Source organism: Marmota flaviventris, chromosome 13 (genome assembly GCF_047511675.1).
Source record: "Marmota flaviventris isolate mMarFla1 chromosome 13, mMarFla1.hap1, whole genome shotgun sequence".
Taxonomy (NCBI): Eukaryota; Metazoa; Chordata; class Mammalia; order Rodentia; family Sciuridae; genus Marmota; species Marmota flaviventris.
The window spans coordinates 103,625,204-103,649,216 of record NC_092510.1 but is presented as its reverse complement, the minus strand read 5'-3'; the positions used below and the strand labels follow the sequence as shown (position 1 = coordinate 103,649,216).

At 59.0% G+C, this 24,013-nt stretch overlaps 3 protein-coding genes across 3 annotated transcripts; all 3 read left to right on the top strand.

The window, feature by feature from the left end:
• Positions 1 to 3,592: 3,592 nt before the first annotated feature.
• Positions 3,593 to 6,580, top strand: Lcn15 (lipocalin 15). Its single transcript, XM_027935323.2, has 7 exons — positions 3,593 to 3,685; positions 4,006 to 4,145; positions 4,218 to 4,288; positions 4,497 to 4,607; positions 4,965 to 5,066; positions 5,179 to 5,209; positions 6,460 to 6,580. Exons 1-7 carry the CDS (start codon positions 3,593 to 3,595, stop codon positions 6,578 to 6,580), a joined length of 669 nt encoding a protein of 222 aa, XP_027791124.1.
• A 2,928-nt stretch (positions 6,581 to 9,508) lies between these two features.
• Lcn8 (lipocalin 8) lies at positions 9,509 to 11,986 on the top strand. The gene is made up of 6 exons (XM_027935334.2): positions 9,509 to 9,598; positions 10,606 to 10,736; positions 11,140 to 11,213; positions 11,484 to 11,588; positions 11,662 to 11,751; positions 11,847 to 11,986. The coding sequence occupies exons 1-6, from the start codon at positions 9,509 to 9,511 to the stop codon at positions 11,984 to 11,986; spliced, it is 630 nt and encodes a 209-aa protein (XP_027791135.2).
• A 9,076-nt stretch (positions 11,987 to 21,062) lies between these two features.
• Positions 21,063 to 23,697, top strand: Lcn6 (lipocalin 6). Its single transcript, XM_071600419.1, has 6 exons — positions 21,063 to 21,152; positions 21,328 to 21,467; positions 22,493 to 22,563; positions 23,127 to 23,237; positions 23,354 to 23,455; positions 23,645 to 23,697. The coding sequence occupies exons 1-6, from the start codon at positions 21,063 to 21,065 to the stop codon at positions 23,695 to 23,697; spliced, it is 567 nt and encodes a 188-aa protein (XP_071456520.1).
• The last annotated feature ends 316 nt before the right edge of the window (positions 23,698 to 24,013 follow it).

Here is a 24,013-nt window from a genome sequence, read left to right as displayed (position 1 = left end):
ACTGGAGGAGACATGGGTATTGAGAGAATTCCCCACACAAAGACACTTTGCTGGGAGAATTCCAATTTTATTGCAAAAAGCAGTGTGCTTATATAGAACTAAGGGGGAGATGGTAGGGCTTAGATAAATGGCAGGCAACCAGTTTATTGGCAAGTTCTTTCAGATATCAGCTCCGGAGCCCAGGAATTAGTTCTCATTGGGGCTAAGGTTCCCCGCCAGCGAGATTTGAAATTGGCGCCGGCGGGAGAGTTCACACAGGCGGGAACTTTTCGCGCCACTGCAGAAAAGAAGAAGGTAGGAAGAAGAAGTCCTTAGGCGCCATGTTGGGGTTTTTCTCTGGGGTATGGCTGCCGTTTATACTTTTCCCAACAGGTGTTTTCCCCTCTTCAGCACCCCTTCCACAGATGCTTACCCTCCCTGACACCCCGCAGTCCCCCTGGCATGGCTGATGCCAGCCCCTCTGCTGCAGACCCCAGCACAACCTGACAGCTCCTATCAGAGTCAGGACACGTCAAGGTGCTGATCAGGAGGGCTTTGGGCCTCCCCAGGACAGCTCAGAGTCCCTAGATTGGGCTGGTGGGTGGGGGTGAGTTCCCCCTTCAGGGTCTCCTTGGGCTCTGGTTCTTTCTGCTGTTCTTTTTGTGGGTTCACCTGTACAGGGCTTCCCACAGCCCACAAATGCAGGATAACCATGCTCAAGTCTTCGTAGGAGTCTCAGGTCAGGGAGACTCCTCACCCAGTGAGGCTGCACCCTCCTTGGGACCTTTCCCTGCCGCAGTCTGGCTGGGCACAAAACACGAGCCACTTGAGCAGGAACAAACTTTATTTCTGAACTCTACCAGCAACACACTCCCCGGGAACTCTCCCGAACGCCACCCACGCGGCTCCTCCAGGAACACATCAACCGGAAATCCCTCCTCCGGCACTTCCCCAACCAATGGGAACTCTCCAGGAATCCCCGAGAGAACTCCAAAGTAGCAGGCCTAGGCAGACAGTGAAGGTCTAATATACAATTGAATCAATCCAGTAGCATCTTAATGGCTCACCTCTCAACCAATGCTGTTGGCAAAATGCCAGGGGCCATTCTGACTCGGCTGTGGCTCTCAGCGTTTCCCACTAGAGAGATAGGATGGCAGCCTGGCCCCCAGAGCCAGAGCCCCTGCCCTTCCCTTTCTGGGCTGTGAGTCCTCCATCACTCTGAGGACTGGGCATGGTTGGGCAGGAAGCTGCAGGCTTCCCAGGGTCGCATCTTAGGAACCCAACAGGGATCAGAGGGGGCTCCAGGGCTTTCCCTCTCTTGTCTGGGCTCAAGGCTCCCTCTCCACCTTGAGCTGCCCCACCAACTACCTTCTAGGATGGCCTTGATCACCAGCTCACCTCTGGCTGCTGGTGGGGGCATAGCTCCTGGCTCTCCTGTAGGAAGGGGCAGTTCTTACATACTGGCTCCTTGAAGGCAGGTCATATCACTGGGCCCAGAACTGGGTGGAATAGAGGCCCGGTCTCTCCGTTTTCCTGCAGCCCCATCTCCCTAACTGGGCACCCTGAAGCACGAGGGGTTGGTGGCTGGGCCCCATCCCTGCCTGACCCCAAGGCCTCCCTGACATGCCTTGGTCAAGTGAACCCTGTGTCCAGCCAAAAAGTGGAAGTAGACATGGGACATTGCGTGGGAGGGGCTGGCCTCTCTGCAGGGTGAGGCCCACCCCAGCAGGCCCACGGTGAGGGAGGGTGGGTGGCGAGGGTGGCTACTGCCACTTACGCTCTTATAGGTAAAGTCAGGAGAAGCCCTCCCAGACTTCTTCAGAAGTGGTGGAATAGGGAGAGGGATTTTGGGGTGAGGGATCTCATGGCTTCTGAGGTGGATCCCCTTAGGGATGCCTGAAGGGGCCCACCCCTCTGGCTGTAGGTTAGCCTGGGGCTCCACCTTGGTGTGTCCAGCCCTGCCATTCCCAGGCAGCTGGGAGCAGGGCTCCTGGGATCCTGGGCACAGCACTGCTCCCTTCTGCCCCTGCATTCATCCCCTCCTCTCTGCAGAGCCCGTCCTCACCCTGCACCTGTCCTCCACCCCTCCTCTCTGCCCTTTTCCTCAGGTTCTCTCCTCTGGGACAGCTGGTCAGTGGAGGCTGTCCATGGCTGAGCCCCTGGACTTCCCTGGACCCCTATATGGGTGCCCCCTCCTTGCCTTTCACAATCAAGCCCTCAGACTTGGGGGCCTGTCCACCCAGGAGGGGGCCTTTGGGGATGTGGCTATGCTGGGACTGCGGGGCTGAGTGTGGAAGGTCCCCTATGCCAGGTCCCTCTCAGTCTACATGCTCCAGGGGCCATATCTCCCTCCCACATGGGCTCTGGAAGTTGTCTCAGGGTCAGCCTGCCCTGAGTGATTCCATGGTGGGCAGGACAGCAGTCCTTAGGCTGTTCCCTGCCCTGAGTGACTCCATGGTGGACAGGACAGCAGCTCTCAGGCTGTGCCTGCCCTGAGTGACTCCATGGAGTGTACAACAGCTGTCCTCAGGCTGCACCTGCCCTGAATGACTCCATGGTATGTACAACAGCTATCCTCAGGCTGTGCCTGCCCTGTGTGACTCCATGGTGTGCAGAACAGCTGTCCTCAGGCTGCACCTGCCCTGGGTGACTCCATGGTGTGTAGAACAGCAGCTCTCAGGCTGTACCTGCCCTGAGTGACTCCAGGGTGTGCAGAACAGCAGTTCTCAGGCTGCGCCTGCCTGAGGGTCTTTCTCTGACCTGGCCTCCAGAGTGGGCCCTGGTCTCTGACCTGAGAATCCAAGTGGGGTGTACCAAGGCCATGCGCTGCTCCTGGCCCGGGGTCCCTGGTGCTCTGTGTCAACACAGAGGTCAGCTGGAGAGGCCTTCCTCAGCTCCACCTCCACCAGCCCTGGCGCCTCCCAGGCGTCCTTCCACCTGGACATTTATGAAACTGGTGATAAGGAAGCTGTGGATACGTAATCCACCCTAATCCCTCCTCCTATCTCAGGCATGCTTTCAGGAAGCCCAGCTGTGGGGTGCAAGGGGGGGCCCAGATGTCTCTCACCACTGTGCTGGCAAAGGCTACCCCTGGATGAGGTCTCTAGAGGCCTGGCCAGTGGTGACTAGGCACTGAGTTGGGGATGAGAGGGAGAAAGGTCTGCTGGGTGCCCGGAAGCCTAGATGGGAGCCGGCTGGCCCCAGCAGACCCAGGCCTCATGCTTCCCAGCAGCCCCCCAAACTCCCAGCCAGGCTGGGGGTGGACAGAGGTGCTTGGGTGTGAGGCTGGAAGCCATGATAGCTCTGCCATGGCTGGGTGGCCAGCTATGGGGGGCCATGGGGTAGTGACGTGCCTGGCAGGCTTGGGGACAAATCCTCAGCTGGTGTGTCAGGCGAGAGCCTGGATGTCTGGAGCCCTGCAGGAAGTGACCCTGGGGCCGAGGGGACAGCCAAGTGATTGTGCCCAACAATGGACAAAGAGGGCTGGCATTTCATAGAGCCTTCCGCTCACTCCCCATCTGCCCCTTCCTGAGCCCAGGTCTGGGCTAGGGTATAAAGCCAGGGTTTCTGGGGCTTGGGGACTGGGGGCCAGGGCTGGAGGTCAGGCCTGAGGATGAGGCTGGTTCTGCTGAGCTGGGTTCTGCTGCTCTGGGTGTCCGCAACTCTGGCCGAGGTCCTAGTTCAACCTGACTTCGATGCCAAAAAGGTATTGGGTCTCCTCTGGGTGTGCCTGGGTGGGGTGGGGGCTGATCCCCCTGGAAACATCACCAGTGAGAATAGAAGCTGCCGCGGGGGGGCCAGTTGTGGGTCCGCCTAGGGCATGCTTCAGACCCACCTTCCCTCTAATCCGGAAACAACCCTGGGCTGAGGGCCTTTGCAGGCCCATCTCATAAGGGGGCAGCAAGAGCTCTTGTCCACCTTCAGGCAGGTCCCTGCTTCTCTGGCCTTTCATTTGTCTCCCTGCTCCCTGGGCAAGGCAGTATGGCTGCTGCTGTCAGGCCTGCTGGTCACTGAGCTGTCCTGCAGTTCTCGGGCCTCTGGTATGTTGTCTCCATGGTGTCTGACTGCAAGGTGTTCTTGGGCAAGAAGGATCATCTGCTGATGTCCACCAAGGACATCAATGCCACCAAGGGGGGCTGTCTCAACGTCCACATGGAATTCCCACGGTGAGCCTGGGGTGGGCTGGGCTAGGGAGGACCCAAGGGTGCCTGGCAGGTAGTGACCATCTATGCACCCAGGGCTGACGGCTGTGCCCAGGTGGATGCCACGTTCCTGAAGATGGGCTCCGAGGGCCACTTCAGAGTTCCAGGTATGTCCTGGGGGCACTGGGATTGCTCCCCAGGGGTGATGCAGATTGTCTTTGCACTGAGGCCCCCCTGCCCCGCCCCCTCCAGGACGGCTGAGGTGGGGCTTGGCCAGGATACCTGCTGGGTCTTAGGGCAGCAGGGTGGGCTGGTCAGGGGGAGTTGTCGCCCAGCCCTGCCCTGCTTCTATGGCCATGTGCACCTTCTCCACAGCCTTGGGCTACCTGGATGTGCGTGTGGCGGACACGGACTATGGCTCCTTTGCGGTGGTCTACATCTACAAGGAGCTGGAGGGGGCTCTCAGCACCATGGTGCAGCTCTACAGTGAGCCCCCTCCCACCTGCCCTTTCAGGCCAGCCCAGGGCTGGCCCCACCCACCCTGACCCAGGCCCACCCCTTCTGCTTCAGCCCCCCACTAATCACAGCCTGGACCCGGCAAGGACCAGGGGGCGGGGGGACCAACAGCACTTAGGATGGGGAGGGGGCTGGCTGGAGAGGTCCCCGAGGGCAGACACAACATGTGCCCCTCTCCAGGTGAGGGCCCACCTTCCCTGGTCAGCCTCCCCGCCCCACCTAGGGTGGCAACCTTGCTGTCTGCTCTCAAAGAAGTGGAGTGAGGCAGGTGTCGCCTGCCTCGGCCCTGGGAGCTGCTGGGTTCACAGCTACCCCTCTGTGCCTCAGGTCGGACTCAGGATGCCAGCCCCCAGGCTCTGAAGGCCTTCCAGGACTTCTACCCCACAGTGGGGCTCCAGGATGACATGATGGTCATGCTGCCCAAGTCAGGTACCCTGGCCAAGCCTCACCCCAGTGCCCAGCCCTGAGCCCTGGGGTGGGCAGCAGGTGGTCTTCTCTGCTATGCTGTGTGGCAGCCCTTCCAGCCCCTTCTGCCCCACAGCCCCTTCTTCCCCCAACAGGTGCAAGGAGAGGTAGGGAGGGTCTTCTGGCCCCCTGTTGGGGGGCTGGGGGCCAGGTAGGATGTGGAAGGAGGGCAGCCTTCCCATCTCCACCTCTTGGACTGCTTGCTCCTGCAGATGCTTGCTCCCCACCTCAGGGGAGCACCTTGGCGACCCCGGAGTCCCATCCCAGCCCTGCCCAGGCAGGGGACAGGGTGAGTTCTCCAGGCCCTCCACCGGCTGACCCTGGTCCTCGCTTCCTCTCACCCCTGAGACCTGCTGTGTAGATCCTCACCCACTTCTGCCTGGGGAGTCCCGGGCCTCAGGCCTCAGGGTCCCCTCAGGGAGCCTGTCCTGACTGCGGGGGCTGCCGAGACAGCACCCACGTGGCGGCTTAAACAGGACAAGCTCCAGTCCTGGAGGCCAGGGTCAAGGTGTCCATGGGGTGGGCCCTCTGGAGGCTTGAGGGGAGCCTGCCCACCTGCTGCCCCTTCCTGTGGCTCCTGTAATCCTGGGCATTGCTGGTTGAGATTTCCTTCTCCTCTTCCTTCTTCTTCCTCCTCTTATTCCTCTTCGACTTGCTTCTACTCCTTTTTTTTTCCCCTCCAACACTGGGATTTGAATCCAGGGGCACTTAATCCCTGAATCACTCCCTGGCCCTTTTTATTTTGAGACAGGATATTTTTTTTTTGAAATATTACTTTTTATTTTAAAGAGAGAGAGAGAGAGAGAGAGAGAGAGAGAGAGAGAGAGAGAGAGAGAGAGAGAATTTTAATATTTATTTTTTAGTTATCAGCGGACACAACATCTTTGTTTGTATGTGGTGCTGAGGATCGAACCCGGGCTGCACGCATGCCAGGCGAGCGCACTACCACTTGAGCCACATCCCCAGCCCCGAGACAGGATATTTTTAAGTTGCATAGGACCTTGCTAAGTTGCTGAGGCTGGCCTTGAATTTGTGATCCTCTTGCCTCAGCCTCCTGAGCTGCTGAGATTACAGGCTTGAGCCACTGCACCTGGCTGCCCCCTTCTTATGAGGACATTGTTGGATTTAGGGCCCACCCTATCTTCAGGATGATCTCCAGATCCTTAACTAATGCTATCTTCAAAGACCTGTTCCCAGATAAGGCCCCTTGTGGAGGTTCCAGGAGGCGGTGGAGTTTGGGGGGACACTGCTTACCCACCACAGTCCCTGGGCTCCCTGCATCTCCCCTGGGATGGCCTGAGTCTTTGTCCTCTCTCTGAGGGCAGACCTGACACCTCTCGTTCCCTGCCCACTGCAGGGCTGGGTCCCGGGAACCTGGGGCTCTGATGCAGGAGGGGTTTGGGGAGGCCTCCTCAGACCAGGTGCCAGAAAATGGCCACACCTTGCTCAAGCTCCTGAAGGACTGGGCACCCACCTAAAGCCATAAGTAATGGGTGGGATGTGATAGCCTTGGGCAGCAGGTGGGGACCTGGGGCTGTCTTGTGTGGGGGGCTTGGAGTGGGGGGTCCACGGAGGGCGTTTTCCAGCTCCACAGCCTGATTTTGTCCTCATCTGCTGTCACCATTTCCTATGTCTTGACTCTTCTCTGGTGAGCTCCAAGTGGGCTCGTGGCTTCTCTCCTGGGGACGTTGGGGCTTTAGTTGTCTCTGGGTCTGGACATCTTGAACACAGAGTCACCTGTTACTGTCTGGTGGCTTTGGGAACACATGGGGTGGGGACTCAGGCCTTCTTGTCTCCTTGGCCCCTTCGTCCAGGGCCAGCCCCTGGCACTGGGAGGCAGCGGTGGTGCCCGGGGGACCTCTAGCCTGCGGCCTCCAGGACAGTGAGGGGTGATGGGATGTGGGCTTCTGTGTCGGCAGAAGGCTGGGGGCAGGATCAGCTGTGCCTGGCCCTGTGGGTGCTGGCCTGGGGGCAGTGCCCCCTTGTGTGGGGGAGAAGGATCAGCTGTGCCTTTCCTCACAGGGGGAGTCCACAGCAGCAAACCTCACCTCCCCAGGTATGGACGTGGAGTGAGCCCACCGCCCTCGGGCCACCCAGAGCTGTCCCTCATCCTCCCTCCCTGCCTCCCCTGATCTGGGGCCTCTTCCCACCCAATAAACAGATCCTGCAGCCTCTTGGCTCCTCACTCTTTGGAGAATCCTGGGGAGGGCACAGGAGGCCCATCTCCAGCCCTGCTCTGCTGGCGGCCCAAGGCGGGGAGGAGGTGGGAAGGCAGCACTCACAGGGAGAATGGGGCACCTCTGCCCGGCCCTGCGGTTCATGGGCCTACGGGATGATCAGGCACCCTGTGACCACAGGCCCTGGCCATGGGCTGTGCTGCGTGCCCAGGCAGCAGCAGGAGCTGGGTGGGCGTGGCGGCAGACCGTGAAGTTGGGCTTGTTTGGGTTTCACTGCTCACTGTCGTGATCGGGGGCACCTGGCCTAAACCTCTGAGAGCCCCAGAAATGGGTCAGTGCCATGAGCAACACAACAGCACACTCCTGGATCTCAGCTGGCTAGCTGGCCTGCTTGCTCCATAACAGGCCCCCGGGACACATGTACCCACCCCATTCCATCCTTGTTTCTCAGATGAAGACATCCAGGCACACACAGAGAGGCTGGGCAAGGTATCCAAGGTCACACAGCTGACAAGTGGCCAGGTTAGGGTTCAAATCCATGGGGTGGAGCTGCAGGACATGCCCTCTGCATTGCCTATGACGAGAGGTGGGGTACAGGGGATGCCCTTCCCAGGGTCCATCACTGCCATTGTCCTTGCCCCACCCCTGCCTAGTTCAAGGCCTGAGCGTGGGGAGCAGGAAGGAGCTGAAGGTTCTAGTCCGATGCTCACCATTGCCTGTGGCACTCAAATAGCGGAAGCGGAAGCAATCAGCCCCATCCTGCTCCTGCTCACCCAGAGGGCCAGGGGCTCCACCTCGGGGCCGCCCTCCCTGTCCGTCCTGGCCAAGGCAGCACTCACAGGGAGAATGGGGCACCCCTGCCCGGCCCCTCTGCAGCCACCCTGGGAGCCCTGGCTAGCCAGCCTGTGGGTGGGTCAGCCATCTTCAGCCTCCCCGCTGCAGTCCCCGCTCTTTGGGTGTCCCTCTTGGGCTCCAGTGAGCTAGCCAGCTCTGCTCACCCTGTCCTAACTTGTTCCCCTGCACCTGCCAGTATCCACAGCAGCCAGGTCCCCTGCTGAGTGTGTCTCAGTGGCCAGGACTCCTCTTGAGCTGAGCTTTTCAGGCCCCTCTGCCCTCTGCTGAGAGGGGCTCTGGGAGCTGGAGCCCTGGCCCCGGAGTCTGTCACCTCCCCAGGCTCACTGGGGGAAGGGCTGCATGGCCAGGGTGCTCCTTGGCCACCTTGGTCTCGCCTCCCCTTTCATTGGGAGGGAGCAGGAGAGGTGGGAATCCAAAGGTAGAAGGAGGCTTTTGTTATTTTTTAATTTCTTTCCAGAGGGTGAGGGGGTTTTTCTTTATAAATATGTGTCGCAAATAAAGTTGTTTTGAAAACAAAAGTTGCCTTAAAAAAATCTCTGGCCTGAGAGACTCTTTCCTGGTAAATGCAAGGACTTAGATGGTGGTTTGCTGGACACAGTCAGGAGGAGGCAGAGGGCCAGGGTGGGGGTGCAGGGGTGCAGGGCGTCACTGGAGGAGAGTGTCACCTCTCGTGCGGTTAATGCTCTGCGTGGCAGCCTTGGAAGCTGTCCCTGACAGCGGGAAATGGAGGCGAACCCGCTCTCTGATTTCTGTTGCAGGAGGCAGGGACCAGGGGTCAGTGTCCAGAGGCACCAGTCCTCTCCCCTGAGAGTCCATTGCCCCTGCCCAGGTTAAAGGGGCACGGTGTGGTGCCCTGCATTTCTGTCTGCTCATCCTGGTCTGGCACAGGTATGTTATTGGTGGGCGTGGGGACGTGGGGCACGGGCATGGTGGGGAAGAGCTGATGCCTGGGGCCGGGCTGGCTGGACCCTCGCGTTTCACCCACTGGCTGCAGAAGGCCATAGGCTGGACTGAGCCAGGGCCTAGGCCTTCATGCTTCTTCTGTTATCCCCAGACCCACAAACCCCAGCGTCCCCAGAGGTGGGTGGGCTGAGCCCCCTGGGTGTGGGTGGGGCCTGCTCCTCCTGTCAGGCCCTCAGAAACCCCCCCACCAACGTCCTGGCAGGAAGGTGGCAGGCAAGGCTGGCTGCTGGCCAACCCCTCCCTGGTGTGGGCGTCAGCGGGACCAGGTGGCACCGTGCTGACCGCCAGGAGTCTGGGGCAGCTGGCAGCCACACTTGCCCATGACGTCCTCCAGGTGGCTGCGCACTCTTGCCCACTCTCCAAATATAAGCCCAGGCCCTGTGGGAGAGAGGCACCGAGACGGAGCCTGTGATGGCGGCCAGGCGGCCAAGCACCACCCTGAGCGTGCTCCTGGTGTGGATGCGGGTGGCGTCCACCTTGGTGGACCTAGACCTGCAGAAGGTGCCTTTTCCTTCCTGGCTTGCAGGCAGATAGCAGGGGATAGTGGGGAGCTGGGCAGGGAGGGGCCGGAGAGTGTTCAGCCACCGCAGGCCCCTCACTCCCAGTTGGTGCTGGCACAGCTACCTGAGGGCCCCCAGGACCTGCCCTGGTCAGTGTCCCAGGAGGGCAGACAGCTAAGGGCCCTGGTGGGGGCTCTGAGCTCTGCAGCCTTTCCTCTCCAGAGGCCTCTGGAGGGCCCCCTGTGACAGCAGGTGCCTGCCATCCTCAGCCAGGCTGGCTGGTCCTCAAGGTTTTTCAGGGTTGGGGTCCCAGGTGGCCCCCGACTGCCCCCCAGGTTGACAGGGTTCCCTCTATACCCCTGCCCTCTGCACTGTGGCGGTGGGGCCAGAGGAGGCCCTCTCCTGGGTGGGCAGCTTGTGGGCTTCTGTCCTGGTCCTCCTCCTATAGGCCAGACACGCGGGGATGTTCAGAAGGACAGACGTCAGGGAGACAAGTCCTTTACTGCTGTAACATCAGCCGTTTTCCGAGTTTCAGATGGCACCTCGGGCTCTGGGTGCGTGTTGGTGGCAGGAAGGCCCTCTCGCAGCGAGGCGGCAGGGCTGGGTCTCTTCTGCTGGGCCAGCCTGGTGAGAGGCCCAGTCACTTGGGCCTGCGTTCTACATGCTCTTCTGCTCTCCAGTCCCTGCGGGCAGCCAGGGCCTGCTCATCTCCCCACACGCCAGGCCTGGAGGCAGCAGAGGCCAGCTCTCTTGGGGCACCTCAAGCTGGCCCTGCGGCTGCTCCAGAAGGCCAGGTGGGAGGGGCATCCCCGCCTGATGGTCTGAAGGGACCTCTGACAAGGATGAGTCTAGTGGGGACAAGCAGGTCTGAGACATCTTGCTGTTTTGCCTCTGAGGTCTCTGGCCACCAGCTCTGTGCCTGTGGCCTCTGAAATGCACCCTGGAGTCCAGGGATGGAGTCTCAGCTGGGCCTCTCAGAGCCAGGGCGGCTGCAGCTCTTCTCTCCAGATTTCAGGGTTCTGGCGGGAAGTTGGTTTGGCCTCGGAGTTCAATATGGCCCTGGATGCGGGGATGAAGGTGGAGGGCTTGTTCATCACCTTGAGTGGCCGGAACATGACCGTGAAGGCTGCGTATAACAAGTGAGAGCCTGGGACCCTGCCCAGATGTGGCCAGGGCACCCTGCCGAGGGGACGGCGTGGGGCGTGTGGCTGGTGGCTGCAGGACCCTCACATGGTGGGCCTGCCCTCCCTCCCTGTGCCCCTGCCGGGACTCTAGCTCCGGAGAAAGCTGACCCCCAGACTCCTAGATCGGCATTTTCCCCAAATATAAGTATGGGGTTTGATGAAGCCCCACCAGGTTATAAGAAAAGAAAGTGGGCTTAGAGGTGGGCGCGGCTGGAGGGCTCAGGACCGGGGACCCTGCAGGAGCCCTTCCTGCACCACGTCCCGCTGGGGGCGGGGGCGGGGCCCTCCCCCCAGGAGCGCTGTTGGGGGAGGAGGCTGCGCAGGCGGCTGGGGCTGAGGGGCGCATGCTGCCTTCCAGCTCGGGAAGCTGCACCACAGAGAAAGTGGTGGGCTCAGGAAGAGACGCCACTGTGGGGAAGTTTGCCTTCCCTGGTAAGTGCCCTGCCCTGCCCGGGGGTCGCAGCTTCCTGCCCACGCCCAGCAACTCCTGGCCTTGCTGCTCCGTGGGCCTGTTCCCAGGCTCCTTGGGCGCAGGCCCTCCTTCCCCTCAAGCACCCTGGGTCACCCTGCAGGGCCTGCTTCCGCCTCCCAGGGCATCACGGGAGGGTCCCAGGCTGGTCAGGAACAGGATGAAGTTAGGCCCTGCAGGCCTGGCTTCCCAGGTCACGCCCTCAGGCTGCCCAACCCTGCTGAGCCCTGCAGGTCACAGGGAGATCCACGTGCTGGACACAGACTACGAGCACTACGCCATCCTGAGAGTGTCCCTGCAATGGCAGGGCAAGGAGTTCCACGTGTTCAAGTACCTCAGTAAGCTCTGCCCAGGTGGGGGGTCTGCCCCGCCCTCCCCGGGACTGCCTGCCCAGATCCCCTGGCCCCACAGCTCGGAGCCTGGACAGGGAGGATGAGCCTGGGTTCTGGAGGTTCCGGGAGCTGACAGCAGACACGGGCCTTTACCTGGTGTCACGGCACAGTGAGTCCAGGTCCCTCGGAGGCTGACGCTGGGCTGAGCCCCTGGGTGGGGCCCGCCAGCCTCCTGCCTGCACCTCACACTGCCCTGTCTCACAGGGAGGTGTGCCAAGCTCCTGAAGGAGGTGAGCCCACACCCCTCGGTCTGCACTGAAGACCCTAGCCCCGGCTCAGCCGAGCCCTGGTGGGAGCCGCCTGGTGCTAGTTCCGGGGGCAAGAGAGGGCCGTTCACCCTCTGAGCAGGACACCTAGCACTGATGGGGCCTCCAGAGATGTGTCCATTTTATGGTTTGGAGAGAGCTGGCACCTACAGGGTGGTGACCCCAAGCTGCCAAGTGGGCCCTGGGGGTATGGGGCAGAGAGAGAGATGGGGGAAGAGAGGAAGGTGGTCCCATCTCCTCTGTTTGTCCATCATGGCTGTGCAGGACTGCCGGTGGCTCTGCCCCTTCAGGCCCTGCCCGGGTGTGGGGTGGGGCATGGGCACTGTAAGCACCCACTTGTGGCGCCCTGTGTCTGACTCTGCACTGACCCACCACCTGTGTGTCCCCACCTTGTCTCAGTCCCCAGTGGTCAGCACTACTACCCCACCTGTGGCTAGAGGCACTGAGGCTCAGGGACTGGATTTTTGCCAAAGCCAGGCAATTGGGAGACTGGGTCCCCAGCCCTGGCCCACCCCTCCTCGGGACCCTGGAAGTGGCCCAGAGCCCTGAGCACCCCCTTCTGTGTGCAGGAGCTGATTTAGAGGAGCTCCTGTCCCGGTCCTGCGGCTGAGCCCCACCCCAGGGGCCACCTGCACCAGCTTTCAAAATAAACCCACTGGCAAACCCACGGCCCAGTGTCTTTCCTGGGACTGGGGCTGGGTGTGATAGGTGGAGCAGCTGGAGACCCACCTGCTCTGCCAAGTATGTGCCTCACGTGGGAACAGCAGCCCTGGGCTCTTGCCCCCAAGGGACCCACCCAGCCCTGCCATTTTCAGGCTACGAGGACAGTGGGCCCAAAGCATCCCCCTCCCCCTGGAAGAGTCTGTCCTGCCTGGAGAGCTGGATTCAGCCCCAGGCTGGGGCCCGGTGAACAGGGGTCCTGGTATAATCTCAGCAGGACTCACAAATAAAAGGAGACCTGTCCACACTCCTCTGTGTGTTCGTCCATGGCTCCCTATTGTCCAGAACTCAAACCCCACAGTGGTTGTGTCCAAGGCCCCCCTGGATGTGGCTCCTCCTCCACCCTCTGCCTGGTCTTCCCACCACCCTGACTTCACCTGAAGAGCCTTACTCTCACCCCACCACCGGCCCATCGCTGCCTGCCCACATGTGGGTGCTGGGGCTGGAGAGCAGAACAGGCAGGGAAGATGGGTGGTTCTGAGACAGGCCTTTAGGGGCTAGTTGGCCCCTCATATGTGGGGCAAGACAACCCAAGCTTTCCAGAGAGCAGCTGCCTCGGGTGGGGCAGGCAGGAGGGTGGAACCTGCAGTCAAGAGGTGCTGGACTGGGGTTGGGGAAGGGCAGCCCCATCACAGTGGAGAAACCTCGATGAATCTGGCTTTAGCCTAACTTTCGAAGCAATTTTCAGAACTTAAAATCTTATAGAATTTTTTTAAAAAATATTTTTTAGTTGTAGTTGGACACAATACCTTTATTTTATTTATTTTTATGTGGTGCTGAGGATGGAACCCAGTGCCTCACACATGCTAGGCAAGTGCTCTACCGCTGAGCTATAGCCCCAGCTCAAAATCTCATAGGAAGTTAGGTTTAGTGGGCTAGGTTCTGGCTAGACACCACAGGCCCACATTGTAGATGGCCTTAAATTCCAAACCAGGTCCCAGATGACCCAGAGGAGACATTTAGGGCTCAAATTTGGACACATGAGGGGCACTTTGGTGCAAGTGAGTTTCCTGGGATCTGTCCCCCAAAGGACAGGTTCAAGGAGCTTAGCCTGTACCTGGGCTCTCTGCTCCGGCTGCCTAAAGGGTACTGCAGACTGCGGGCTCCCACCACAGAGGTTCATTGTCTCGCAGTTCTGGAGGCTGGGTGTCCAAGCTCAAGGTGCTGCGAGAGCTCTTCTTGGCACGTAGACAGCAGCTTGTCACCGTGTCTTCACCTGCATGTGTGTGGGAGCCCTTCTTCAGTCTCCCTGTTCCTACGGGGACACCAGCCCTATTCAATTAGCCCCTCCCTTGATGTCACCCAACCCCTAGTGTCTCCTAAGGCCCTCTCTCAAATACAGTGACACGGAGGGCTAGGACTTCAACTCGTGCATTTTGGGGAGAACACAGTTCAGTGTAAAACCACAGTCCACACCATGCAGACGGTTACAGAAAGCAGGGCCTCTACAACGTACTGTCAACCATGTCCCACACGAGAGTTACCAGATACCAAAGAAGCAGGTTAAAGAATGGTTGAAAGGGCTTTGGCTGGGGCTCAGTGGTAGAGCACTCACCTAGCATGTGTGAGGCACTGGGTTCAATCCTCAGCACCACTTAAAATAAATAAACTAGTCAAACAAGGGTAATGTGTTCATATTCAACTAAAAAAAAATGAGTGAATTCATCTCAGTTTCTCTTTCTATTTCTTGTTCGTTTCTTCCCCTAGTTTTAAAAATTTCCTCACTTAAGATGTTCTTTTACCACTCTTAGTGTTTGTCTTGGCACCTTTGGTTCAGTTTCGGGTGCTGTTACAACTTTCTTCTTTGTGTGTGTGTGGACATTGGCCAATGTGTTTTCCGCTTTATTTTGTCACTTCCTAGAGTAGCTCAGTGCGAGTGCAGCCACCTTGTCTGTTGGCTTCACGGTGGGACGGACGTCTGGAGGTCTGAGTGCTGCCCCACTGCACCCAGTACAGTGCCGAGGTCTGCTTCCTCTAATGGACAGCCGAGTGACTGTCCCATCTGTGTGGGCTGCCACTGTGGGCAGTTTGAACCACAGAGATTTCATTCTCTCAGTCCCGGATGCTGGGAGGTCCACGATCAAAGTCCTGGCCAGCTTGTTCCCCACGAGGGCTGCCTTCCTGCCCCAACCCTCTTCTCACCAGCATACCAATCCCACAGGGCTCCTCGGTGTGACCTTGTCTAACCCTAACCCCCGCTCACGCCATCCCACGGGACTCCGCACCTGAATTCTGGGGACTCGGTCTCCCATCTGCAACGTGGTGGCCATGTGGGGCCCTGGAGTCCAGTCCTCCTGGCCTTGCGGGACCTGTGTCTCCTCATGCTTGCAACCTGCAGTGCGCAGGGCTTTTCTGGGGCTCCTGCCTTTGGTCCAGGCTCTCAGGCAGGACTTTCCTGCGGAGTGGGATTCCTTTCCTGTGGTCACCTTAGATGAGTCTTGCGTTCCTTGACTGTTCTCTCTTCCCGTGGGCTTTGGTGTCCCCCTCCCCCGTGCTCCACGGAATCTCAGACAGAGTGCCTAGAGCCGCCTCTGCTCCTCCTTTATCTACAGATAATGTGAAGTTTCTAGGGTTTTCCCTGATTCACGTGGTTGCCTTGTCCTTCCTTTAGGGTGACTTGAGTTTTAGGTGATTGTGGAGAGACCCAGCTTCAGTGACCATCTGGCCTGGTGGCCTCTTGCTGATCTGTGCTGCTCCCCGTGTCCAGCTGCTGCCGTGTGGCTCTCCTCTCTAGGCCCAGGGCCATTCCTGGGATGTTTCAGATGGAATGTGTATTTTAAAGGGACACTCAAAGGGTTAATTTGAAGAAGAGGATGGTGATTTGGAGAGATGTGCTGCAGTCTGGCTGGGCACAAATAACCGGGAGGTCACGAGCCACTTGTAGATTCAAGCAGGAACGAACTTTATTCCAGAACCCACGCAAACTCAATGGGAACTCAACGGGAACTTCGCGAGAACTCTAAAGTAGCGGGCACCCGAGGTAGCAGGAGCCGCCTTATTGCCGGACAGCAGAGGTTTATATACACAACTGAATACACAGCTTGTTTCAATTTAGCATCATCCAGTTACAGCAATCAGTCATTATCTTAATAATTATACACAGCTTAACTTAATCACCATCATCTTAATGGCTTGCTGGCACTACCCCTCAACCACTCCTTCTGGCAAAATGCCAGGCATCATCTTGACTTGGTTGTGGCTCTCAACAGAGATGGACTTCCAAAGACGATCTCTCCGCCCTCTACATCTTTCTCTTCCATGAGGCACCTGGAGGTGACAGGTCAGGAGCCACCCTAACCCCGGCTCAGGGTCTCAGATGCTTCTGGTCCTAGAGGTGGTGGCAGCACAGTGGCAGGTCCATGCAGGGCTGGAATCCTGTTCACTTCACCTGTGGGGTCATGGGGACGCATCAAGTGTCCTCCCGTGGAAGCTGGGGAACACAGATGCGCCTGCTTCCCCACCTCCCAAGGCTTTTCCATCATGGGTCAGAACTGCAAGCCGACAGCAGCTGCCTGGGCAGCAGTCTGGGGTCCACCTCCAGGAGCCAGCTGCAGGTGTGAGACAACAGGCAGAAGTGGTGTCCCTGCTCCTGCTGGCCCGGCTCTTCTCGGCCTCCCGCTGCGGGAGCCTGCCTGCCAGAGGTGCGGTGAGGCAGCTGCGCATCCCAGGGAGAACAGCAGGCTGCTACCCCGGCTGAGGAAGTTCTGGCAGCAGCTCCTGTCGGGGCCCATTGGACCAGCTGGTGCGGTCTTTGGGAGGACGAATGGGCCGTGGAGAGCAAGGGAGGATCTCCCACCTGCCTGGTGCCTGTGGCACCCGCAGCATTTTCTAGGGACTGTCTCTGTACTGTGTCCTCCAGCACCTGGGTCCTCCAGGGCCTGACGAGCAGCTCTGGGTCTGGACTCCTGTCTTTCCATACTCCACCTGGCAGTGTCCACCACCCGACAGACAGCAGTGGCTCTCCCTCTCTCTCGGTGGGGCTGGACAGCCTTCTCCACGCCCTCTCATAGCGTCCTCTAGGCACGGTGATTTTGTGGCACCGCAGGACAACGTGCTGGCCACGGCAGTGAGGAGAGGCCAGGTGGCGGGAAGCCTAGCACCATCCCAGTCCTAGCGACCTTGGTGCCTTCCCAGAGTGGGGTGAGCTGGCCCTTCCCCGAGCCCCAGTCTCTGCTGATTGGTCTAATGTCAGGATGCAGAGATCACGGCAGACCCGTCTCCTGAGACTGAGTCTGTGCCCCTTGGTCTTCTGTCGGAGGCGGAGACCACTTAGGTGTGTTCAGAAAAGAGAAATTGAACTTAGCATCTTGTTACAAAGTTGGTGTATGAGGAGCCCCCAGGACAAATAGGTCACCTGGGCATCAGCTCTCCACCTGCCCCGGCTGCTCCCCTGAGCCTCTGCTCAGGACCTGAGGGGGCACCCTGCAGGCCACCCTGGAAACAGGAAACCAAGGGGTGGAAGGAAGAAACAGGCTAGCGGCCCCCACCCCCATCTGGGAGGGCAGAGGAAGGGTTGGGATTACGAAGCCCAGAGCCTTAGAGACCCCAGACCTCAGGGAAAGAGGCACTGCTGGGCAGGACCCTCTGAGGAGGGCACAGTGTGGGGGAAGATCAGGTTGGACTTGTGAGAGCCAGAGGGTGGCAGAGGCTGCTCACGGGGCTGTGGCCACAGGGCGTGGCATCCTGTCCTGAAAGGACAGTGTAACACTGTGTCCCTGAAAGACCCTTTCTGTTCTCAAGGACCTAGCCAAGTTGGAATGGCCTGGACATTCTGTCCAGATAGATCCCACCGTGAAGGACGCTGGCTCTCTGTCCCTCGTATGGTGCACCTCGGCAGCTGGGTGTCACCCTGGCAAGGGCTTTCTTGTGTGCACCTGGCACAGCTGTTCCTTGGGATTCTGGTCACAGGAACTAAGCAAGCTCATGATGCCACTGCCCTGTGGCTGACCTGTGTCCCTCCTTGCACTAGCTGTGCGGAGCCAGGGGCATGGTGCAGAGGTGAGAGCACTCGTGCCCTGTGCCCTGGTCTGACCCTGGACAAGGCTCCATGAGGGATGGAGGGGAGGTGCTGTTTGTCCAACTCTTGGCTCCTGGACCTCCCCAAAACACGTTTTAGAAACCTTATGCCTTACACACTGTCTCTAGGTATCTTTTTGGGTCTCTCAACAACTGGTCCCCACTGCCCTAGCACAACTGGGCCATGGTCCAACCACAGGCTTGACAGACAGGCCAGGAGACCACCTTGGGTGGCTGTCACCCAAGTCACCAGCCAAGGAGGTGCTTCTGTGACAGTCCAGGAGACCATCAGTATCCCACAGGCCAGTGGGCCCACCCTGGCCAGGCCTTGACTGCTAACTGCAGCTCCCTACCTCTTGTACCTGCCTCCGACTGTGGACCTCTTGGAGACAGCCAAACATGTCCTGCCAAGCCCACGGGCGCCCGGCCCTAGGAACCCACCTCCAGCTCCTGGGCAGTGAGGAGCCCAGCCTAATCCCATTTTAAGACTAGGAGCCAGGGCTGGGGATGTGGCTCAAGCGGTAGCGCGCTCGCCTGGCATGCGTGCGGCCCGGGTTCGATCCTCAGCACCACATACAAACAAAGATGTTGTGTCCGCCGAAAAACTAAAAAAAAAAAATAAATATTAAAAATTCTCTCTCTCTCTCTCCCCCCCTCCCTCTCTCACTCTATCTTTAAAAAAAAAAAAAGACTAGGAGCCATCTTGTCACAAAGTCATGAAAAGCTCATTTCTGCTTTACTGTAAATTCCTGAGATTCCTAAACTTGTTTGGAATTCCTGCCGTGCTCTGAACTCACCCCTGCCTGGCTCCCCCCGACCAGATAACAACCTCTCTGAAACCTCAGCGGCTCCTCATGAATTCTGATGTTGGGATCTGAATTTACTCCCTACCTTGAAATATCAAGCCATGCAGATCATTAATCTGCCATCTGCCCTTGCATTACGTTTGCCAGAACCCCGTTAGCTGTAGGTTCCCAAGACACCCCCTTTTGTGGCTTTTTGTGCTATATAAACCTTTCCTTCCTGAGGGGGCGCTGATCTCTGGCCCAGGTCAGGGTGGGGAAGTCGCTGGCCAGCTCTCTGTGTGCACAATGCAAGCTTGCTGTAATTCGGTTTAAAATTGGAGTTGGTGGTCTTTTCTGTGTGTGGAGGTTCAATAGGCAGCAGCCCCTGGGGAGCAGGTTTGTCCCCTCCCACCTGAGGCTTTCCAGCCCTCTAGCCTGGGACTCAGCCTGGGAGTCATGCCAAAGGCAGGGAGTGGCCAACTCCCTGGTGGACAAGCTGAGTCCCTAGTCTGGCTTCTCCCTCGGGTCTTCCAGTGCTTCCACTGCAGTGCGCCCAGGGGCACTGTCTGGTGGCTTTGCTGAGAACCAGCCTCCCACACCTCTCTGCCTACCAGCCTGGCCTGGTGGCCATCTGCTGGCCATCTGTCGCGCCCCTCCCCCCACGGATATCTTCAGAGGCCAAGACCACCCTCTGCTTTGTGGTGCAGCCCCTGGCTGTGGCCTCCAGCACCGCTCTGGCTGGAGGGTCCCGCTGCCCCCAGGCCCTCACAGATCGCCCACAGTAGCTCTGACTTCCTTCTGGACTCCAGTCGCGTGGCATCCGGGGGAAGCCAGCTTCCGGAGCCTGGCTCAGGGCCAGAATGAGCAGGCGTTGCAGGAAACAGACCTCTCCTTGCGGAGAGGCGGCAAGCTTCACTGGAGAGCTCAGAGAACAAACTCCAAATGCTGAGCCCTGATCCACAGTTTCTCACATTTATAGATCATTTGGCGTCATCTTAGACCTGTCCTATCTTTGTTTTTTTTTTTTTTAATTCCTAATCTATATGGCAGAAGGCAAAATGCAGACCTTCAAGCCATGCTTATAGAAGAATGTTATATACAACATCAAGCATGCTCACAGAAACAGATGCAAAGAAAGGCTCTTTTCAGGAGCTGGGGTTGTGGCTCAGTGGTAGAGCGCTCACCTAGCACGTGCAAGGCACTAGGTTCGATCCTCAGCACCACATGAAAATAAATAAATAAAATAAAGGTATAGAGTCCAACTACAACTAAAAAGTAAATATTAAAAAGAAAGTCTCTTTTCACAGACGTAGTTCAATCTCTAGCCTTGAAAGCCTGCACAGGGGTGTTTACATTTCAAAAGGGAAGCAGAGGGCTGGGGACACAGCTCAGTTGGTAGAGTGCCTGCCTTGCATACACTCTGGTGGCCCTGGGTTCAATCCCTAGCGAGACACACACACACACACACACACACACACACACAAAAGGGAAGCTGTCAGACTCCTAGAGATGTTATTTGCAATCCCAAACGCAGGGAGCTTGGTTAATTGGATTTCCTGAAGGAGAGGAGGAGAGCTGACCCTTCCCCAGGCATTGGTTGGGCTCACCATAACTTTCATGTTATTTCATTCTACAACCGGGTCTGGTTTTGCCATCTCACAGGAAGGTGGACCAGAGCTTCGGTTTGCTCTGGGATGGGCCCTCGGCACCCATGGTCTTGCTGCTGTTCAGAAGGCTCAGTAACTCTCCCTGATGAGTGAATGGATGACGATCCCAGGGTGAGTAAGGTTAAGGCCTTGGGTGGCTGAAGGGCTCCGAGCCACCTGCCCTGGGCTGTGCATGCAGACTCTGCAAGTGCTTCTGCCCACAGCTGCAGGACAGGAGGCTCTGATGGCACAGTGATGCAGCGGTGGGAAGCCCAGGTGGCAGGCAGCTCTTGGGGACCTTGGGGACATGCAGACAGGGTCTCGGGAGGAGAGGTGGCAGGGTGGGAGCTGGCTGTAGAGAACAGGTCCAGGTGGTGGGGTGAAGGGAACAGGTTGGGCTGGCGGGGGTCCAGAGGGCTGGGATGGGGGAGGCCACGGCTGGCTGAGCAGAGGGCCCGTGGTCAGAAGTAGGTAGGAGCACTTTAAAAAAGACTTTTAGGAATTGTTGTATTTTTTATGATGGAAACAGAAGATATCCAAACCCGTGGTTTCTGGAAGAACTCCTTGTTCTTGACCAGTCTGCACTGCCCTTGAACTTGACCTCAGCCCCATCAGGTCTGGCCCTGCAGAGCAGCATCTGAGTCTGCCCAGACTCACCCCAGGAGAGTGCAGATCCTGGGAGGGTTTAGGGGGCTCATCCTGGAAACCTCTGTGGAGAAGGAGGCAGGAGAGCAGGCTCTGCAGTGGCCTAGAGCAGGCCCTGCACACACCCCGGCGCCCTCTAGGCCATGCTGCAGGTCCAGGGTGGGCACACAGGCCACCCTGCCGCCCTTTGGGTAATGTTGCTACTTTGCAAGAACAGTGGCCAGGATGGTGCCCTGTGGTCAGTGGCCACCCACATCCTGGCACTCAGAGCCATATAAGAGCTTCCCAGAAGAAGGGCAGCACATCCTCCCATGGTGAGTGGTGTGCTTGGGCCTGGAGAGGATGAGGGTGCTGCAGCTGGGTGCTCTGTTGGTGTTGGTCTTCATGCCCAGCACCCAGCTGGTGTGGCTAGGAAGACTGAACCCCAAGCAGGTACCAGCCCTCTCCAACAGCAGGTCTGTCCTAGGGCCCAGGCCCCTCCTCTGAGGCCACACAGCTTCTGGGTCCCCAGGGCCAGCCCAGACAGGCATGAGTGGTGGGGCTAGGTAGGGCTGGTCACCCCTGAGGGAGGAGAACCAGGCCTCTCAGCTGACTGCCCCTCATGCAGCTTCTTGGGCCCTGGTACCTCCTTGCCGTGGCCTCCCACGAGAAGGGCTTCATGGTGGAGAAGAACACAAAGTACGTAGAAGGCGTCATGGTGACTCTCACCCCAGAAAACAACCTGAAGGTGCTGTCCACTCGGCATGGGTAAGTGGGCAGCGCACTGCACCGGCCCCACGCAGGTCCCCTGCAGGCCCTCCGCACACGAGCCTCCACCCACAGCTCCCGCAGGCCGCTTCCTCTGGACATGGAGGTTGCTCTGTGTCCCTGAGTGGCGATGCTGGGGACAGCAGGCTCCCTGCACGGATACCCGTCAGCCTTTTACTTTCTCAGAGTTCTTTGCCATCTGTGGGCCAAAACGGGCACTGTGTAGGCTTCAGTGTGCCTTTTCCTGACGTGGGAGCCGTGGGCTTGCCAGCCCTCGTCAGCAAGCCCCTCCTGCTTCCAGGGATCCATTTGTTCAAATGCCCTACACATGCTCCTCTCGGGTGTTTCTTACTGTTTGTAGGGATCCTTAAATATGAGGGAGCGTGGTCAACATCAGCTGCACACCCGCTCCCCAGTGGCTCATGTCCACGCTGTTGAGGAAGGTTTTATCTCCCCCCCGAGGGCCCTGGGGGCCATGTCCCCCTGGGGAGCCCCTCCCCACTCTCTGGTCTCACACCTTGGATGCATCGGGAGGCGCGACGCTGGTCACAGGCATCCGCCCCTGTGTGTCTTGCTTTACTTCTGAACTTCCTATTCTGTTCCTTTCATCTACTGAGTGGCCCAAACCCTGATGTTTTAGTCATTCAGCTTTAGTTGCCTCATTATCTCAAAGTCTAGAACTTGCTGCGTCTTCCCTCTGGGGTCATCTTTTTGTTCCCAGTGGACCTGAGCAGCAGCTTGCGGCCCTGCGGTGGCCTGCTCCTCTGGGGACTGGCACTGTTCCACGTGAAGTCTCTGCCCCTACCACAGACCGACCCTGCGGGTGCCCTTGCTTGCTCCATGTGGACCTGGGTCTCGGGGCAGGTGACAGGGAGTGGCTGGCACTTACCTGATAGCCTGTCTCCTCACAGCAGGGTTTCCTGGCAACTGGGGCATCAGGGAGACCCATCTCTGCAGCCTCCTGGCCGGCTGACCAAGCAGGGACGAGGAGAGCCTGTCTCTTCCCACGGGTCTTTCCTTTCTAGGCTGGAGGGGTGCACCCAGAACGCGATGGAGCTGTCCAGGCAGAGCTCCCGATGGGTGTTTGAGAACCCCGGTAAGTAGGATGCTGCAGGGCCCTCATCGGGCAGTGCTTGCCTGGAGCCCGCTGGAGGACAGCAGGCCAGTGGGCAGGGCCAGGGCCGGCAGGATGGCTCCAGAGGTCTTGGTACAGCTCTTCACGGGCAGCTGAAGGACCTGCCTTGGTTGGGAACCTGGTGCCAGTCCTCGGGGTGAGAAGACTCTCACCCCAAGACAAAGCATGTGGCCCTCACATTCCCTGCCCTTCATGCCCGACACCTGTGGGGCATCTCAGCCCAGGGCCCTGGGATCCTCCCTGGGTGCAGAGAGCCGGGTGCCTGCACAGTGGCTGGCCATCTCCCTCGAAACAGGTCAGATGGGGTGACCCAGGTTCTCCTCAGGCTCCCAAGGATGCGCTGGGCAAGACCCTCAGCTGCCCAGCTGTGCATCAGTCCGTCATTTTGGCCACTTCCTCCTGGCACCAGCCTGGGGACTTCTCCTGCGGTCTGCTGGGTCTTGCCCTCAATCTGCCCTCTATCCCCATGGCTGCCCCGTTGGCATAGTGGCCTGTGCCCACCTGGGGGCACGTTTGCCTCCTAGCCCTGGGTGTGCTGCAGTACCGGGTGCTGGGCACCAACTTCAGAGACTACGCCATTGTCCTGACCCAGATGGAGGTCGAGGAGGAGGCCTTCAACACGCTGGAGCTGTACAGTGAGTGGCGCCTGAGTGGGGGGCACAGGAGTAAGCCCCTCTGCCTGAGGCCTCTGTGCTGGGGCATCCTAGCAGCTGGCCCTCCCCAAGTCCCAGGGGCTGTCCCTCTCCCCCAGGCCGGATGGAGATGGCCAGCCAGGAGGCCCTGCAGCTCTTCACCAAATGGAGCAGGAACCTGGGCTTCCTATCCCAGCAGCAGGCCCAGCTGCAGAAGGACTGTAAGTGTCCTCAAGTGGCCAGGGGAGGTCAGGCAGGCCCAATGCCCACAGATCACACTGGGGGCCACGTCCTGCTTTCTGCCAGTCGGGGACTTCCTGGAGTTCCCACCCAGTCAGGCCTGCGGGATGGTTGGGGACAGGGCCAGGCACTCGGGGTCTTCTCACAGCTGGCCCCGCCTTACCTTCCAGTCACCTGTGCACGCAGGATCCTCCAGGTGGGCCACCAGCTGGGGGGGCTGTAGCCTCCTGGGGCTGGGAGAACTGTCACCCAAGCCTGCTGGCCACGACTCTGCTGCAGGGAGGAGGCTGAGGGTGGCCCACTGCTGGCCAGCTGGCCCCCAGTGCTCATCCTGTTTCCAGTAAGTGGCAGTGCCCACGTGTTCCTGTGGAGCACGCACCACTGTCCTCTCAGCAGCCAGGTGGTGGTGTGGGCTGGCTGCTGCCCGAGGCTCTCGCCCCAGCAAATAAAGGATTCCACAAGCAAACTCCCCTAGTGTGTCTGACTGGGCCAGACAGCGTCCACGCCCCGCAGGTGGAGGAATTGGACAGATCAACCCA